The 18,219-nt window shown below is 48.5% G+C and overlaps 2 protein-coding genes across 11 annotated transcripts in view; one reads left to right on the top strand and one right to left on the bottom strand.

The window, feature by feature from the left end:
• The window catches only part of PIGL (phosphatidylinositol glycan anchor biosynthesis class L), a 53,327-nt gene extending 43,388 nt beyond the window's left edge, over nt 1–9,939 (top strand). For 6 of the 10 annotated variants that reach the window (XM_050981875.1, XM_050981870.1, XM_050981872.1 and 3 more), the window contains 3 exons: nt 3,661–3,692; nt 3,845–3,930; nt 5,347–5,811. In XM_050981875.1, coding sequence (XP_050837832.1) covers nt 3,661–3,692; nt 3,845–3,930; nt 5,347–5,547 — 319 coding nt within the window. In that variant the 3' untranslated portion in view covers nt 5,548–5,811. Of the gene's footprint in view, nt 1–3,660; nt 3,693–3,764; nt 3,931–5,346; nt 5,812–8,159; nt 8,294–9,315 lie in introns of those variants that run through there. The other 4 variants (XM_050981871.1, XM_030232106.2, XR_007779152.1 and 1 more) reach the window with 3 other exon arrangements.
• A 279-nt stretch (nt 9,940–10,218) lies between these two features.
• On the bottom strand, nt 10,219–13,394 carry CENPV (centromere protein V). Its single transcript, XM_030232108.2, has 5 exons — nt 13,147–13,394; nt 12,093–12,191; nt 11,281–11,350; nt 10,801–10,915; nt 10,219–10,484 (listed from the first exon to the last, which is right to left on the bottom strand). Exons 1-5 carry the CDS (start codon nt 13,377–13,379, stop codon nt 10,360–10,362), a joined length of 642 nt encoding a protein of 213 aa, XP_030087968.2. The 5' UTR covers nt 13,380–13,394; the 3' UTR covers nt 10,219–10,359.
• Between the last annotated feature and the right edge of the window lie 4,825 nt (nt 13,395–18,219).

Genomic DNA, 18,219 nt, shown 5'->3' with positions numbered 1-18,219 from the left:
TAAATGTCCTGGGGGAGCTTATGAGTGATGGCTGTGGTTACAGCCAGACTGTCCCCATAAGGCTAAGACAGATTTGTACTCTGCTGTCTGTCCTTGAGACTTCCCCTCAAAGCTCTCTGCCCTGGCATATATCCCATAGCTGGGTGTGTAGTTCTAGATTTTATCTCATTCCTTTATCCCTTTCCCTCATTCCTTCATTTGACCAAGTTCATTCATCCCAGTGCCCTTCCATGACACTTGAGAGCCATCAGGATTAAAGCTGAGCATGGAGCACCAGCTCAGAAGGGATTCCCCCTAAAGAAGATTTTTTTCCAAAGAAGCAGCCTCAGGGGGTGTCCTTCCCTGTGTCACAGTGAGGGGAGCAGTGACACTGCACATTCCTCTCCCAGACAGTGCAAGGCCCAAAGCACAGAGCCAGGACAGCTCTGTAGCTGGAACATCTCTGCATTGCCACTGGCAGAACCATCTTCTGCCACTGCCCCACGTGTGAGCACAGAGAGCCTGAGCAGTGTTGTACAAAGTGCTGCTCCATGGTGTAGTTCAGGGTGCATGGAAATGGAGCCAGAAAATCCAGCTAGGGAGAGAGGAGGCATTCCAGAGAGCAAACATCCAACATCTGGCAAGTATATCCTTCTAATGGCTCTGTGATTCCTAGGAGACTGCCTGTTCTTCCTCCTTCACATCTGTTTCATCAGATTAATTGGGCAGATTAGAGGTTGGGATCCTAAATGGAGCCCCAGTGCAGCTTTAAGACATCCATTCTTTGCCATACTCTTCAAAACTGTATTTCCCCAGTGCTCCACAGCAGCCAGCAGTCAGTTCAGTGAAGGGTTTTGCCTCTGGCTTGGGAAACTATTTGAAGAGTGAAGTCATTGAATTCAGTGAACAACTTCTCATCAAACAGAACATCACCCAAGCTGTAACACACCCTCGTGGACATGAGCCCCAGAGGAGTTCTGTGCTCCCCAGGACTGAGGTTTCAGCTCCATCTTGACTTGTTCCTTCTTGGAACAGCTTGGGAGGTTTCAGTGGCAGTGCCACAGAGGAGCTGACCCACTCACACCTTTCCTGAGGATGCCTGAGTGAAGACAGGGAATCTGAGAGCCAGCTCAGTCCTGCAGTTTGCAGGGTGAGGGCATTGGGCCATTTCAGTGTTTCTGCTGAGCAGATGGAGCTGGTGGCTGCAGAGCCTTCAAAGCAGCTGGGCCTTGAGGGAGGAGCTGGGGCTGAGATCTTGCAGGGCAGAAATGGTTGGAGCCTTTGGATGTCTCATAGCCTTCCCAAATTCTTCACTGCAGAGGGTCTCTCATGTGGACCTGAACCTACCGCAGGCATTGCAGGGAAAGGTGCCCTGTAACCACCAGGCTCTGGCACCTGGGCAGTGGGTGGGATTGAGCCACCTTAGGTCACTTTGTGTTTAAAAAGGATTATAAAAAGTCTCTCCGGGAAGAAAAAACAAAACACCCACATGGAAAAATCTCCTGAAAAAGAGCCTGTGTTTTACTTTTTGAGATTTTATGCCAAACTCTTTCATTTCAACCAAACCACAGCAAGTCCAATCTGTAAAACAACATTCCCAAAATGGCAACAACTGAGAGCTGCAACCTCTCCCCTACTTGGAAGTGTCCCATGGAGACACTCCAGCAGGGTGGAGATGGGAGTGAGAAGATGGATTTGGGAGAGGATTGGCTCATTTTGTGAACGTGTGCAGGAGGTAGAGCTTCGTGTTTCTCTCTCTCTCTGCAACCACAGAGAAATACAAATGAGCAAGGCTGCAATTCCTCTGCACACAGAGCTGGGTGGAGCCCGTTCCCAGGGCTCTGCACTGAGCCTTGCTGAGAATTGAAGCACTTGGACTGGGACAAAAAGGATGAGGAGAGATGCAGTTTCTTCATGCCTATTCTTCCAGATGAGTGACAGGTCTGCTGGCAGCAGCTTTGAGGACCTTTCAGTAACCAAACAGAGTTTGTGTCTCCCTGAACCTTTACACAAGCACAAACTCCTTCATTTACTGCTGAATCACACTTTTCTTCCCTGCTGAGGATGCTCCCTGCTCCTGCTGAATCGTTTCCATATGATCTGGATCTCTCACTCCTGTTTCTAGTGACAGGAGTGGTTATTATTAGTTCCCTCTTGGAGCAGCTCAGGGCTTTGAAGGTGCCTCCATGGCAGAGCAGCACACCCAGAACAGACACTGGGCTTTCAGAGTTTGCCAAATTTCACAACCACTCACTGCTTTATCTCTCCAAGCTTATTCTAAAAGTTTCCCACCCTACTAACTGTACCAAGTGCTGAATCATTTCTTTGGGTGGCCAGATTCCACTTGTGGGGGAAGAAACCTCTGGCAGAAGAACTGAGCAGGTATTCATGGAGATATTTAAATTCCAAGGCTACATTTAACAGTCTTTGTCAGAGCAGTAAGGCTTGAGTATTGGGGCAGGAGGTGGCCAAGTCACTATTCCAAGGTTATTGTTTAGCAGGAAATGGTATTGCTTTGGCTCTGGAGCAGAGGACACCACTGGCAGGAGAATCTGTTTAAATATGTTTTCTGATTGCTGTTTGAGTTCTGTCATGACCTGCATTTCTGGCTTGACTTCTGCTTTGTATTGCATTGGGTATTCATCACTCCATGCTTCCTATTTTGTCTAGGCCTGTGTAGCTAATCCTTTTCCTTGAACTTAACCAACAGCCAGAGATAATCCTAGTTTGAAAGTGACTGGAGAAACACAGCAGTTTACATATAATGCATGTTTTATCCTGGCTGATTTACACATGAACTGGCACATTGTCCTTTGTCAGATACACCACTATTAGGTGATAACAATCTCTTTAAATATTACACAGGGTTAAATAACTTTTTTTTATTATTATTTCCTTTCTCCTTTTGGCAAATGTTCCATTGTTTGGATGTCATTTTCTCCTGAAGAGCAGGACTGGGTGTGGGACAGCCCTGAGTGCCATCTGCTGGAGACCTGCTGCTTCCCAGCCCTGCCGTGGGCCAAATCCAGGGTGGCTCCAAAGCCATGAGCAGGAAAAACAAGAGAATTTAGAAAGGAATTGAAATGAACACCCCCTGATGCCCTCACCATCCCAGGGCCATTTGCTTACGCTTCCTGATGGAAGTGCCACCACCATTCACATCTCCCATCCTTGGTCCTCCTATTCTGTTTTGCTGCAGAGACTTCCCAGGACAAAGTCATGAAGGGATCAAAGTCTTGGTGAGCAAAAAGATGTCCCAGTGCCAGCCTGGATTAGAAAAAAAGAGCTGGTGCCCAAAGAGGAGCAGCTGCTGAGACAATGTCCCTGGCCAGCAGAGCCTGGGCTGCAAGCAGCCAGAGGTGATCCTGGGGGTGAACAGCCTTTGGCAGCCTCTTGGGTTTCCCTTGGGAAGTCTGAGAGTGAATTTGATTTCTGGAGCTTATTTGTGGTGTGTCCCAGCAGGCAGGATGAGGGAAGGAATGGCAGAATAGTGTGGGGAACAAGGCTTAGCCCTGCCTGAGGTGCAGCCAGTGTGGGCTCCTGAAGTTTCTCACAAGATTGGCCATTGTCACTGGGTGTTAAATGAAAAGGTTTGGTTTAATGTGCAGGGTTTTATTCCTGTAAAATCAGGGCTTGAGTAGTTCCATGGAGTAGTGACCCATTGTATCTCTTCTTTCACAGGTACCTGCATTCAGAGGGGAAGTTACCTGAAGGTAGGAGTCCATCACCTCCCCTCCCACCCCACATCCCCACCCTGCAGTCCTTGACATCCCTGTTGTGTCCAGGGTTCCAGCTGCCCAGCTCACCCCTGCACTGCAGATGAAACCCACAGCTGAACTTCTATCTTCCTGCAATTTTTTACCAGTTCAGGCTTCTGTACGGTCACTTTTCAGTCCCTTGGGGTTGTCCTGCCTCAGTGGTGTGATGCAGTGTCTGGCCTGTGCCTCTTGGGTGAGTTTGAGTGCTCTTTCCAGGTCCCTCAGCTTAGTCATAGAGTCTTTGGTCACATCCTGCTTGCAAGCCTTTTTCCTTTTCTGTGACACAAGCCTCAGAAACGATTACCCACTTAGCCAAAAATATTTGCATGTAGCAAGTTAAGCTTCCACCAAACTGCTCAGAAAGAAATCTGAAATCTGCAGTGGCACAACAAACTGTAGTGGCTGCTTCCACCTATGAGTAAGAATCTCTGAGAAATTCTCTGTACAAGTAGGGAAAGGAAAGAAACAAAATACAGCAGGAGGTAGCTCCAGACCCCTTTTCTAGAGTAGAGCTGCAGCCCTTATCTCTAGCAAACAGGGCCTGCCCAGGGACAAATGTGTGGACCTTTTTTAAGCACAAAGCTGTCACTCAGCTGTTTGGACAGAGCTTAGGAAGGTGGCTCAGCCAGGCCCACCCAGTCAACCTCCTGCTCCCTCAGCAGCCATCCAGGCTGTGTTCCTTTAATGCTAATTCCCAAATCATTGTAGGATTTGAATGAGTCACAGCAAATCAGTTTTAATTCTCTGCTAGCAGGAAGTTGCAGGCCTAATGAGACAGCATGAGCCAAGATGGCAGAATGCCTTTAAGCTGAGCTCTGACTCCAGTCCCTTCATTCCCCAGTTCATGAAAGAGGAGTATTAGTGCCAGCTTCATTCCTGGGATCTTTCCTTTGTTCAGCCTTGGGCTGCAGCACAGCTCTGTGTGCAGCACAAAGGACAAGGGCCTGCAGTGGTTGATGTCACTGCTGGCTGTCAGGCCCCATCTACACTGAGCCACTTTCATGTGCTGCTCATGCAGGTTTCACTCTGGTCCTGAATATGGGCTGTGCCTCAAATCCATTCAGGTTTGAAACAGACCCACATACAGAGAACATTTCCATTTCTCCAGCAGCATCAAGAGGCTGCTGGAGCTCTGTGCAAGCTTTGCTGCTCTGATTACATCACATCTGACATGACCTACAAACACCAAAGGAACGGGGAGCTCCCATGCTGCTGCTTATGCTAAGCCTTTCCAAATATAGTTCCAGTCTCATTGAAATTCCCAGTATTTATAATTTGATCTGGCAGGCGTGCAGTGCTGTGCACCAGAGGGGCTTAATGAAACAAGGGTGATGCTGGGATTGAGGCTGTCTGGATGGAGCTGAAAGGCATGTTCAGGCCATGGAAAAGTGCTGTGCTGCTGTTGGGAAGAGGGAGCTGTTTGTGGGTGAGCCTGTGTAAGCCCATGTGATCAGGGAATCCACAGAAAATCTCCCCTGCAAATGCAAAAGCCAGCTAAGCCTTGCATTGCCTCAGTGATATGCAAATGAGCACCCTAAATATCCTGCTTTGCTTTCTAATGCCTTTAGCCAGCACAAACACAACAGGCTTTTTATAATCTGTAATCAAGTTCTCCAGCCCAGGCACAAGCACTTGTTTCAAGAAGCCAAGACAACTGCTGGACGTGCTCCCACCCCTGCCACTGGCCCCTTCCAGCTACACCCAGTGCTCTTCCAGAAGAACCTGTGCCTCCTTCCATCAGGAGCAGTGCAGGCCTGCAGCACACACAGTGCTCACTCAGAAGCTCATTCTAGGCATCCTTGCTGCCTGAGTGATTTGGAAGTGGAAAGCCAAGCTGAGCAGGCTGCAGGCTTCACACACTTCTATTCTCAGCCTAATCCATGAGCTATATTGATCCTGCCCTTTCTGCCAACCTGGAGAGGTTGCATTACACTGCTAATCCCATCCTGCCCAGGTCACAGGCACAGCAGGCTCTGAAAAGCTTCACCTGCTGGTGTCACAGGACTCCTCAATGGCAGCACTGCTCTCACCCTGCTTGGCAGGGAGCAGCCTGTTTCTCTGAACCCTTTTTCATCTCTCCCTGGACTGTACATTCCTTCCCTGCTTCATTTCATCTTACACTGCCATGCAGAGCAGGCTTTGCTGTCAGCACATGGAAATCCTGGTTGGATCAGTGACACAGAGGGCTCTCACAGTGCCCTTCTTTTTGGGGAGCTGGATGTCACCACTTCACCTGATCTGACCGAGGAGGCCCCAGCAGGTCAGAGCCATCCACGCTGAAATCACTTGCCATGGTTTTGAGTCCTTATTGCTGAGCTTTGGGGAACAAAAGGGTGCAATTGCTGCATGAATTAATATTTTTCAGGGAAAAAAATTGAGGGAAGAGAAAGCACATTTGGTTAGAAAGAGAGCCCAAGCTTCAGAGAGTGGTGCCAGGCCTCTCTTCCCATCACTGTGAGTAGGAATAGATGTGGCATGGCCAGAGTCCATTAAAGCCATCCAGGAAAGGAAAGATCATTGTCCCGTGTTTGAAAAGCAGACAGGTGCCACTGGGAATGCTGACAGCAGCACTGTTCTGATTCTTCCTCTGAAACTACCCCAGCAGCATCCCAGAGGATCTCAGCAGAAGAAGGGGAAGAATGGTTCCCCCACTCACAGCGCATCACAGATTTCCTTCCACGTTTGCTATGTGCAAACAAGAAATGTCCCCAAGCGGGATTAAAGGAGTGTCAGGGCCCTTCTGTGAGCGACTGCAGCACCTGTGCCTGCAGAGCATCCCCAGGGAGAGCAGCTGGGGCCGACGGCAGCCGAGCAGCTCTGCCTGCCCCGTGTCCCGGCGGGCTGGGGGCTCAGCTTGGCGCTCAGGAAGTGTGCGGGCCGTGCCGCTCCCAAACCCCGCATTCCCGCACGTCCCGGGGCGCTCAGCATCGCCCAGCGCTGCTCCGTGACCCTGCGGAGGCACTGGGGACACGGCATCGGGGACAGGAGGGGCTGAAGGCAGCGCTCCGAAGGGATGCGGGTCCCGCTCCCGGGTCCCCTCCCGGCCGGCGGACGCCGCCACCTCCCGGCGGCTCCCGAGCAGCGCCCGCCGCTCCCAGCGCGGATTCTCCGCCGCTCCGCACCGGGTGGAAGCACCGGGGATTGCCCTTGAGGGCTCGACCCCTACCCCTTGCTGCCCACAGCAGGAGGAAATCACTGCTGTGATGCTCTGTGTGACCTGCTGGGAGTCAGCTCCCAGTGTCCCGTGTCTCCTCAATGGAAAGGGAGCATGGCCCTGGAGCCCTCTGTGGTGCTGAAATGAAGAGTTAGCCAGTTAACTTTGGAGAGTGGGAGAGGCTGTTGAAAAGTTGGAACAACACCCTTGGAGAAAAGAAAAGAAAGAAAGGAATTGAAAGATCCTGGTGATGTGCCAGAGGGAGTCCATGAGAGCTTTGTTCTGTCTCTTCTGTGTAATTTCACTGTTTCAGGGCTCACTGAAGGAAATCTCTTCGCAAATCGAATTGCATCTCTGCCCACCTGTGTAAACTGTGACTTTGGCCTCTTCTGTCAAACTTTAATACAATGTGGGAAGTGTGGAACATAATCACAGCAGCTGCCAAGCCAAGGAAATCCCAAAGCAGCTCCCTTGAGAGCTAGAGGCTCTTAACAGGACCATCAGTAGCTCTGAACTCATCAGTGAAGACAATTTAGCCGTGGAAAAAAAAAAAAAAACAGCAATTAACTTTTGAGTTCAAAGGGATCTTTGAAATAGAAAAAAAAAAAAAAAACCTTCAACATCAGCAGAATCTTGAACTATGTTACCTTCATTGCTTCATCACAAACATCTGAACAATAAATTCAGGAACTCTGTTAAAGTGTTACTGCCTGCCTGAGTTAATATTTTATTCCTGAGGCTTGTAAATATTTATTCTGTAGCTAAGAACTGGAGTAGAAAGATGGAATTTCATTTTGGTAGCTGAACCAGAAACTACTCTTTTAAAATTCCATTATATGATACAGTGTCAGCATTCAGAGAATCATCTGCACCTATTTTTTTGAGCCTAATTATGCAGGAAGTATTTAAAACCACCCAGTTTTTGGGATATTCAAAGCTAGCTTTTCTTTCCACAGGCTATTACAGAACAAGAACCAGTACAAAGGGTCACATACAGAATAACAGCTGATACAAAAGGTCTGATGTGCAGATTTTGCAGGGTCACATACAGAATAACAGCTGATACAAAAGGTCAGATGTGCATTTTTTTGTGCACTGGGCACAAAAAAATCCTGGCGGGAGCATCAGAAGTTGTTCCCCTTTTACACAAAAAGGATTCCCAAGGCCAGCAGCACAGGGAAGCTGCAAGGAGCTACTGAGCCTGGAGAAAAGGGTACCTTACAAAAATTGTTGCTGGTTTGAAATATTTATTCTCTTTCTGTGTGTAGGGTGCCGTGTGCTCGTGCTGGAATCAGTAAATCTCTTCAGGAAATACATTTCCTTCCTGGATGTCCTCATTTCCTGCCTCCTGCCCAGGGATGAACTCTTCGTCCTCACAGAGGAGGAGACTGAACAAGCCAAGGTGAGATGAGTGGCACCTGCCTAACCTGTTTGAGTGGCTCATCCTCATTGTGAGCATTTTAGTCACAAGTGTCACATTCCCAGGGGATGCCAGAAGTAGTGTCATCCATGGGTTAGAAATGTCACTGAGGAATGTCTGCAGTGATTTTAGACACATGGACAAGCCAGGTTACCTCATGTCCTGTGTGACAGGACAGGGCTGAGCAGATTTGCAGCTCAGACAATCACAGGGCACTGAGTTTTACACTCCCCAGGATGTAGGATGCATTTCATAGGAAACTGGATCCAGCACAGTATTCTGAACATGTGAGTGGCCTGTGAAAGCCTGGCATGCCAGGAACAGCATCCTTGATCACAGCTCTCACTAAGGATGGAGACAGCCTGTGAACTTGTGGTCCAAAGCTCTTCACAAGTTCCCTTTACTGTACATTTTTAAACTATTTTAATGCATAGGATCTCACACATTTAATCCACAGTTCCCTATATCAGAATCTGATTAGCAGCATGAAAATATTTACCCAGCAAACAGTGCTGTTAATTCACAAATTACAGTTTTCCTGCTTCTGAGGCTGTTAAGAGTTACTTATGGAAACAGCTTGGATAAAGGTGGTGTTCATTATTCCCATGTATTTTTGTTCCTGAAATCTGACCTTTCTAGGCTGGTGCACTATAAATAGACTCAGTTGCAGCTGGCAGTGCGTGGTCAGAAGGAGCAGAGATGTTCCCAGACACACTTGTCAGGCTCCTGCTTCCCAGCATGTGAACACTTCCCCAGGCCCGAGATCACATGGGGAGGAGGAGTTAGAAGTGACACATGAAGTGTCCTTTGGAGCAGGACCCTCTGAGCATCAGGCAGCACAACACAGCCTCAGGGGCAGAGCTTAGGCAGCTTCCCTGCCTCTCCCTGCTCACTGAAAACAGGCTGTCCTATAAATGGGCACTGAGCCCCCCAGCAGGAGCAGGGAAGTGCCCCCACAGCAGCTCTGGAAGGTTCTGTCATGCTCTGTGCCCTGTTTCTCCTAGAGAGCCATGCGGTGCCATCGCAGCCAGCTCCTCTGGTTCCGCCAGCTCTACCTGCTCTTCTCCCGGTACCTGGTGCTCAACTCCCTGCGCCTGCTCTGACAGGACACCACCCCAGGAACAAGGAATGAGCAAAACCATGACTGCCCCAGGCCCAGGACTCAAGAAAGCTCCTGTGTAAGGTGCTCAGCAGGATGGGGTGCTCTTTGTGTGGCATTCTGCACACTACAAAACCCAGGCTGGGTGAACCTCCTTCTATGCCTGATACATTGAGAACAGGGCTAAAGCCTGAGAGCAGGCTATAGCTACTCTATTTTCTCATCATAGAAGCTTAAATAAGATGAGAAATTTGGATTAACTTTAATTGGGAGCCAAGCTCTGGAGGATTCTGCATTGGAGAAAATATGGCACAAACTGTTTCCCCGAGAAGATAGAGCTGCAAGGACTGCTTGGCAACTCTCAAATCTCCCTTGGTGCTTTTCTAAGATCCAGCTATCAGGAGTAACTTCAAAGCTCATGCTGTCTCCACAGATACCACAACCACAACACCTTTGTTATTCAGTCAAAACTTTAAAAAGCCAAAGCTATTGAATAAAACCAGAAATCATGCAATTTTTTCCAATTGCACTAATGTTTGCTGTTGCTTCTTTTATACACATTGTGTTGCAGGCTCCACCTTCACTTTTACCTCCTGAAATATGAGCTTTTCTTCTTGATTCAGAACAGGGCTCAAGGTCAACTCACAAGAGTCTCAGCAGGACACAGGAATGAGGTGCAAGTGATTCTAATGAAATCTTTTGTATTGTGATTTAAACTTGAGCACAGCTAAAGGCAAAGTGCCAAAGCAGCAACCCTGGAGTGGTTTACAGAGCAGAGGCAGTCTGAAAACTGAATGTCACAAAGGAATGAGACAATCAGCATAGAAAGATTTATTCAAGAAACAGAGAACAGGTAACAGTAATTAGAGATTGATTTCACCAACCACCACCCAGGAAAGCCCAGACTGCAGTTCCATGGCAGTGCTCCCAAGGCTGCTAGGAGAGTGTGTCAGGGTTTTGACATGTCTCTGATGGTCTTATGTTCCCTCACTGCTTTCTCCCACTCCTTGCCATTGATATCCTCTGTGATAATGGTCTGCACGGTGCCATCATCCAGACAGTGGGGAGCAATTCCTGAAAAAAAACAGAGTACACAGAAACCTACTTTTCATAAAATGTGGGAGATGCCTGCTCCATTCCATGGCTGGGGCATCTCAGGGAATTGTAAATGCTATTGCTGTAAGGCTGAGGAGCCTGGATGAGAAATCTGTCACAGGAAGAAGGTAAGACTGTTTTTTATGGAGGAGCTGCAGGTTCAGACTGCAGTTCCTTTAGGAACAAACTCTTAGGACACATGCTGCTCACTGCTGTCATGTCAGCGTCCAGTGGAATCTTTATCCAAGGTTTATTGGAGGTTAACTCTGGTTAGCACAGCTTGCTTTTTACCTACCATAACCATCAGGGTTGGAACGAGGAGTATAAAAGCTCTGAACACCACAGGTCTTGCAGAACGTGTGCTGGGCACTGTGTGTGTTGAAGGTGTATGTTGTCAAATTGTCAGCACCCTAGGCAAAGGAAAAGCACTCTAAGTTTTCCATGGAAATAGATGGATTCGTTACTTTGGAAAGATACAATGTAGAAATGTACAATTTAAAATGCCACCTTCCTGTATTGGCTTGAGATACAGAGCTGTGCACTCCTGCTCCTTTCCTGAACCCCTGTTTTGTATGGACACGTGTCCATAACAGTCAGGCCTGGGAACTGCAAGAGCTCTAAACAAGATGCACTAACACAACCACCCCAGACAGCTTCAAATGCAGCCATTTCCCCCAGCCAGCCAAACTCAGGGCAGAGAACTGCTTGTTCTTGGCTCTGTGAGGGTAACATTGCTCATGCCCATGGCCATGCTCTTATTGAGTTCTCACTCTACCTTCAGCAGCTTGAAACGCGACGCTGGCACAATGAAGTGTCGGTTCTGTTTCTTTGTGCAAATGCTGCAACTGTAAAAGAAAGGACAGATCTTTCTAGAAGTGAACAGGTTGTAGAGCAGCAATCTGACCTCTTGACAACAGAAATCCCACTGACAGCTAGAATGGCTCAGAGGTAAGCGGCAAAAGTGGATTTGTGGTGTCAGTAGTGTTTGTCAAGCACACCCATGAACAGACTGACCCTACACAGGTACCCCAATAAGATATTCTCACACACAACTCTTGAGGACAAACTCTAGCCCTGAGAAATCCACTTAATGGTTCACAGCACATTTGGGCAACTTTGCCAACATTTATTACCTTGCAAACAAGAAAGTAAAGTTCAGAAGTTCACCCATGAGCTGGAAGCAAAGGAGTGGCAGGCAAAGAGGGCTCACTACTGAAACCAGAGAGTGTTTTAGTTTGAGGCACATGTGGTCAGAGCTGTAATGTCACTTGAGAAGAACAAGTTAAAAAAAGACCAATGTGCTTTGAGCCCCCTGCATGAGAGGAAACAGAAAGCAGATGGCTGAGCACCTGGACTCATTAGATCTCTCCTGACACTCTGTGTGAGCCTGGCTGAGACATGAAGTCCTGCCCAAAGCAGCACCTGAAATCACCAACACTGATCTCATAGTGGATCAGGACATAACTAGGGGTAAATCCTGTGGAAACAGCTCAGAGGGTGTTCTGCAGCTGTCTCATCTTTAGCTCTAAGGTTGGAAAAGCAGAGAGCTGACATCCATCTCTGGGAACAGGGAACAAACCAACTCACTTGCAGTTGAACACGTGCAGATCTGCTGAAGCCCAGACCTCGAAGCGGACAGCTCCACAGTGACAGCCTCCTGTGTGCTTCACCAAACCCCTGTATTCACTGCAGAGACACACAGCAGAGCTTTTGGGATCCTCCTCTCTTGGTTTTTGCCCAAGAGAACAGTAAGGCTGTACATGACATTTATGTATTCATTACTCAGTTCTGTCTTGAGCTGTTGCAGAACACCAAGAAATATATCCACTCAAATGTATTTAATAACATGTGTCAGAATGAGGTGGAGGATGGCTTTTGTCCTCTGCAGCAATTGCTTTTGGGGTTTAATTAAAATGGTGATAAGGAAAGAAGAGCACCACTTTGAGGACTCTGTACAACACAGCTCCCCATCACACTCCAGGTCACAGTGCTGAACCTACAGCTGTGTCCATACACAACCCTACACAGAAACCAGGCTATCACCTCAAAACAGACTGCTTGGAACTGAGAACTGAATTTCCCCACAATTTTCCCCAGAGTTTCTCCAACACCATTAATATTCCTCCATTTAAGAGCTGGGGAAAGCAGAGATTTGTGGATTCTACATAATATTTGAAATGTCTTTTATTTTGGGTTGTAATTGCAAAGGAATTTTATGACCAAGGAATTTCTGAGCCTGTGCTTCTCCCCCTCCCCGAGCCGCCTCCACAGCAGCTGGGCAGTCACCGTGCGGGTCAATCGCTAAATGCAAAGGAAAAAACCATTTTCTTTCCAGATTTTGCCTCCCACGGACAGCTTCTGATGTGCCGTGCTCTGCACAGAGCGAACAGAAGTGGGTGGAGATTTAGCAGCTGAGCCTGGCGGAGCCCCCAAGGGCATTTTCGATGGGGAGTCGTAAAACACGGGCAGCTTTAGCACAGAAAGCCACTTTTTCTTTTTCTTTTTTTTTTTTTTTTTTTTTTCCCCCGTGGTGCGTGCGCCCCCTCCCCATCCCACCCCCGGCGCCCCTTCTGGGCATCTCTCGGGACCCGCGGTGCAGGGAGCGCTGCCGGGAGCGCGCAGCCCCGGCCCCGTTACTCACTACGCGTCCAGCAGCAGCCGCGCCGCCTCCTCGCAGCTCAGCCGGTGCCGCTCCTGGAAGGCGGCCCAGCGCCCGCTCTGCGCCCCCAGATCGATGACGCCGGGCGCGGGGGGCTTCGCCTTGGCCCCGGCCGGGCTTCCCTCCGCATTCCTGCTCCGGACCCGGCGCGTCCCGCCCGCGGCCGAGCTGCCCCTCCGGGAGCGCCGCGCGCCGCCCGCCGCGCCGCGCCCCATGCGCCGCCTCCGCCTGCGCCACCGGGGGGCGCCCCCGCGACGCGCACGGCCCGGGGGGCGGAACGGCGGCACCGGGGGGACGGGGGTGCTGAGGGGACACGGGAGGGGGGAACGGGAGGGGAAACAGGAGGGGCTGAGGGGACACGGGAGGGGAAACAGGAGGGGCTGAGGGGACACGGGAGAGCTGAGGGGACACGGTGGAACCGGCAGGGACATAGCGAGACCGGGCGGCGGGGGGACACGGCGGCTCCGAGAGGGGCTGGGGTACAACGAGGGGAACGCGCAGTGAAGAATCTTTTCTGACATCCACCCTAAAGCTCCCCTGGCACACATGTCCTCTCATCCTTCCTTGTTACCCGGTGAAGAGAGCGATGCCAGCCCACCACAGCCTCCCGTCAGGGGGCTGTAGAGAGGGACGAGATCCCCCCTGAGCTCCCTTTGCTCCAGGCTGGGCCCCCCCAGCTCCCTCAGCCCCTCCTGGGGCTCCAGCCCCTTCCCAGCTCCCTTCCCTTCTCTGGACACGCTCCAGCCCCCAGTGTCCCTCGTGCTGGCATTGGAACAGGCTGTCCAGGGAAGGGCTTGAGCCACCAGCCCTGGGAGGGTTCAAGAAACTGCTGGATGTGGCACCTGGGGACACGCTTCAGTGGTTGGCTTGGGGACAAGGTTCAGTGGTGGCCTTGGCAGTGCTGGGTTAACAGTTGCCCTTTATTACCTTCAAAGTTCTTTCCAGCCTGAAGGATTCTCTGATTTTCTGATTCCAGGGCTGAGGCCAGGCATGCCCGAGGTTCCCCCTCATTCTGAGCAAGATGCCTCACATGTTCACGGATGGGAAGGTGCTCAGCAGACCCGAGTACTGCTGGAATTGTGGTGTTTCACTTCTCTGCTATGAACAGCCCTCATTTAGACACAGCATTGCTGTGACAGCACAGGATGTGTTTAGGCCTTCCTGAGGTTTGAAGTCATTGTGGCAGCTTTGCAGAGAAATTAACAGGATTCCCACTTAGCTTTTCACTAATTCTGTTACCAAAGTCTTGAAAATAAGAGAGTACATACCTTAAAAAGAAAAAAAAAACAAAAAAAAAAAGCAAAAAAAAAGCCAACCAAACCAAAAAACCCCAAAACCAAAACAATCAAGCAAATAACAACAACAACAAAACAGGAAAATGTGAAATCACCCCTTTAGTGGTAAATGTCTTAAAAAAGGTTATTCTTGAACACTGAAATCCAGTGCTGTTTCTCAATGCTGGGAAAAGTACAAAACTTGGAGGTGTCCAAGTCATACTCAGTTGGGGAAAAAAATAATCACTCCAAAGACAAACCCTTGTGTCCAGTGTTGCAAGACTGGAACCTTCTTTTGTTTGACATATAATCAAGAATTTGTTGTCAACAGAACTTAATGTCTTGTTCTTTCCAAGAAGGGGAAAGATGTAAACAAGTGAGCTGAGTCTTGAGAGGCAAAGAGGCACCAAAGGGTTCAGTGGTAGCCAGGAACATGGCAAAGCAGGAGGGCAGTGATGAATAAACATCCATCAGCACTCAGTCTGGAAAAGAGCTTTAAAAACACGTGACTCTGGTGTTCAGGCTGCCTCCTGAGATGGCACATGCCAGGATTTAAGAATCCTGTTGCTCAGCAGCTCTCTGATGATAGGAAAGGGCACGGAGTTACAGTTTCCTATTATCCCTTATGGGAAGCTCTGCTCCGGTTACTCACTAGATACACCCTGTGTGACAAATTCACATGGAGCTCCTGATCTGAGCCACTCCCAGACCTTTGGTCAAACCAGATTACATGTCAGTCACCTCGTATTTTGGGAGGAAAAAGTCACTGGGGTGAAACTGGGAAGGCACTGAAACCCAGCCCGTGCTGGCTGCAGCAGGGATTCATCTCCCCTCGGGCATGGCCAGCATCACTCACGGTCTGTCCTGTCCCAAAACCACTGAGCTCAGCACACTGAAAGCCAGAGGGTAATTTTTGGAGCTCATTTTAGAGGCTTGTTATGTCAGTTCACACAAATGACCCTCTGTAAGTCAGGAGACACCAGCACTCAAAAAAACAGCTCCAGGAGAAAACTGGAGTGAGTTTGTCTATGTGATATCTGCAAATCTGTCACTCTCCATGCCTCTCCACAACTAGTTCACTTTATTTTAAATGCAGAAGCTGTTTTGAGAAGCTAAATTCTGTTCCCCTGTGATATCTCAGAATAAAGAACTGGAGGACAAAAATGGAAGTGCAAAATGCCATAGTAAATAAATTGTTTCTCTTTTTTCATTCGCTTCATATTTCATCTCGAAGGACTCAGAACACAAAACTGAGTCTCACATAAATAATCAATTCCACAGCTTTTCAGTGGAACTTGGGATGATGATAAATGTCACAGACATTCTGAGCTGAAAGCCCTAAATTTCAGTCAATTTCAGTCAAATTTCAGTCAAATGTTGTATTCTCAGTATACCTGGGCAGCACCTTCCCAGTGCCCAGAGTTACCAGCTCTCATTTCACTGCTTCCAGAGCTGATGCAATGTTTGCCAGGCTTTAGGAGAGGCCAACAGCTTGATGAAAAATGCATTTGCTGTTAAGCTTGAGAGGCAAAATGGAAAAGGAAGAAATATCCAGACAGATGACGGGACAAGAGGAAAAGTCCAGTAAATTGCAGTTGGTTCTGTGTAGGTGTCTTGTGATGCTGAAAGGCCAGCAGCAGCTGACGTGTTCAGTGGTAAAGTACAAAGGGGCTTTTCTGTGCCATCTCAGCTCTGCTTGTATAACAATGACTCAGCTCTGCAGCCCTGGCTCGCAGCCAGCATCGAAATTCTGCCTGTGAGAGCATTTTTATCCCCAAAGCAGCACTGAAAGCAGCTACATGTTTGTGGGTGAAAGAGAATTAGGAACTGTGGATGTTTTTTATATCTCACAAGCAAGGAACTAGGTGTTCTGTACAGCTGACAGCACACTTTAAAAAACAGAGGTGGTTCAAAGTACGTGGTTTGTTCAGGGGGGAAAATGGCTGTGCTTGGGGTTTAGTCTGCCTGCGGCGGAGGGGGAAACATTCCAGACGTTTTCCGCACCATCAAAGGACCCGAGCTGGATCTGAAAACAAAATGCAGGAGGTGACACCCCCGGGCTGCTCAGAACGACCTTGGCGGTGTTTGTTTTTGTTCCCTGTTACAGAGTTTCTGTGGAACACACTAACAATGATTAACAGTGGTTTAGGACTCATTTCTTCTGCCTGTTTCTTCGGCCATTTTTTCTTCTGTCTGCCTGTTTCCCAAGGAACCTCTGTGCTGTTTTCTGGAAAACCTCACCCCAGAAAGCAGAAGCTGAATGTGCTCAGAGGCAGCAGAGGAGCTGAACAAAGCAGCTCCCTCCCTGCACTGCAGCTTGGATGGGATCCAAACCATTCCCGGGCAGGAGGCAGAGGTGCAGACAAGGAGCTGCAGAACAGACCTAGTTATTAGTTAAAGCTGTTGCTTTCACTGGCACACCACACAGGCACAAACCTGTGATTTCAGCCCTTTACAAAATCCCCTTTGGACGTCTCCCACCAGCAGAGCTGTCACATGTCCCTCTGGGTCACCCAGAGCTGCCCAAGCCTGTTTATCGTGGCAGCACAGATCTGAAAGCTGAATCCCATGTGTCCTACAAAGCTAAAATACACTTTAGACAGACAGGGAGACAGAGGAGTATCACTAATTTTCATCCTTTTACTACCAATCTTTGTGTTTCTTAAAATTCGTTTTTCTTCTTTCAGCTCCTGAAGTCGGTGGCTTCTTAAAAACTTTGTTTAGTGAATTTATTTTTAGCATAAAGCTATAAAAACAAAACCGAGGGAGTTGACTTTTTTTGGTAATCTCAGAATATCACAGTCAATCTCACAGTACTTTGAATTCTGACTCACTGTTTGTGTAACCCTCCAGGCTGGCAGCTTGGGGACAAGCAGTGACATGCCACGGGTCTGTTTGTCTCGTGGCTGGAACTTGAGCCAAGCCTGGACCTTCCTGCACTGCTACAGGGAGACAAAATATAATTATACTGCATCATATACAGTGAAAGGCAAGTGTGAGTGATGTTATGAGATAGGAATATGTATATAAATATATATATTTTTTTTTCCTGTGGCAAGCAGCCCTATTTTTGTCTGAACAAAGAACAGTAACTGGACTTGCCATACACCCTGTGATGGCCTGGCTGGCTGTCCCAAGCTAAACCTGGTAGCTAAAGATAAACAGATTGCCTCATGTAAAAGTGATACCTCGTTGCTAGGACATTAGCCTACATAAAAACCAGACCCAGCTTGTGTTCCAGAATGTACAGATTCCTTGGAAACATTTCCCTGACCCCAGATTCTTCTCTCCTGAAAGTAGGTTGCTCTGTACCACTGCCCAGTGACCCACTTCTGAAAAGAAATGTCTGTTCCCAACTGCAGGCCCCGTGCCCTGGCAAAGGCTGTGGCCACCTGTGGTCAGAGCAGTCACAAGATACAGATTTCTGGGGTTTTCAGCTTTCCATTTATTTATATACAGTTCAGAGTCAGCTGCTCAATTTCTATTCACCAAGAGCCACCAGAGGCAGAGTGGAATGTTTGTTAAATGCATGTGCTCTGTACAGCCACACCATAGATTTAGCCATATTTAGGGGGAAAAAAAAACCAAACAAAAAAACCCCAAAAAACAAGAGAGGGCTCCTGTGCTTTCTGGTTTACACAAAAAGGAAAGAAAAATTACAGAAATTCCTCCTTCTCTATCTAGAGGAACATTAAAAAGAGAAATATGCACCCTAAAATCCTTAATAAATATGTGATGTGCTTTAAGACTGCCCAGGCTTTACATTAATCTCCAGCTTTAC

This window comes from Serinus canaria, chromosome 19, assembly GCF_022539315.1.
Source record: "Serinus canaria isolate serCan28SL12 chromosome 19, serCan2020, whole genome shotgun sequence".
Taxonomy (NCBI): domain Eukaryota; kingdom Metazoa; phylum Chordata; class Aves; order Passeriformes; family Fringillidae; genus Serinus; species Serinus canaria.
The sequence above is the reverse complement of the archived record's forward strand: the minus strand, read 5'-3'. Positions and strand labels throughout refer to the sequence as shown.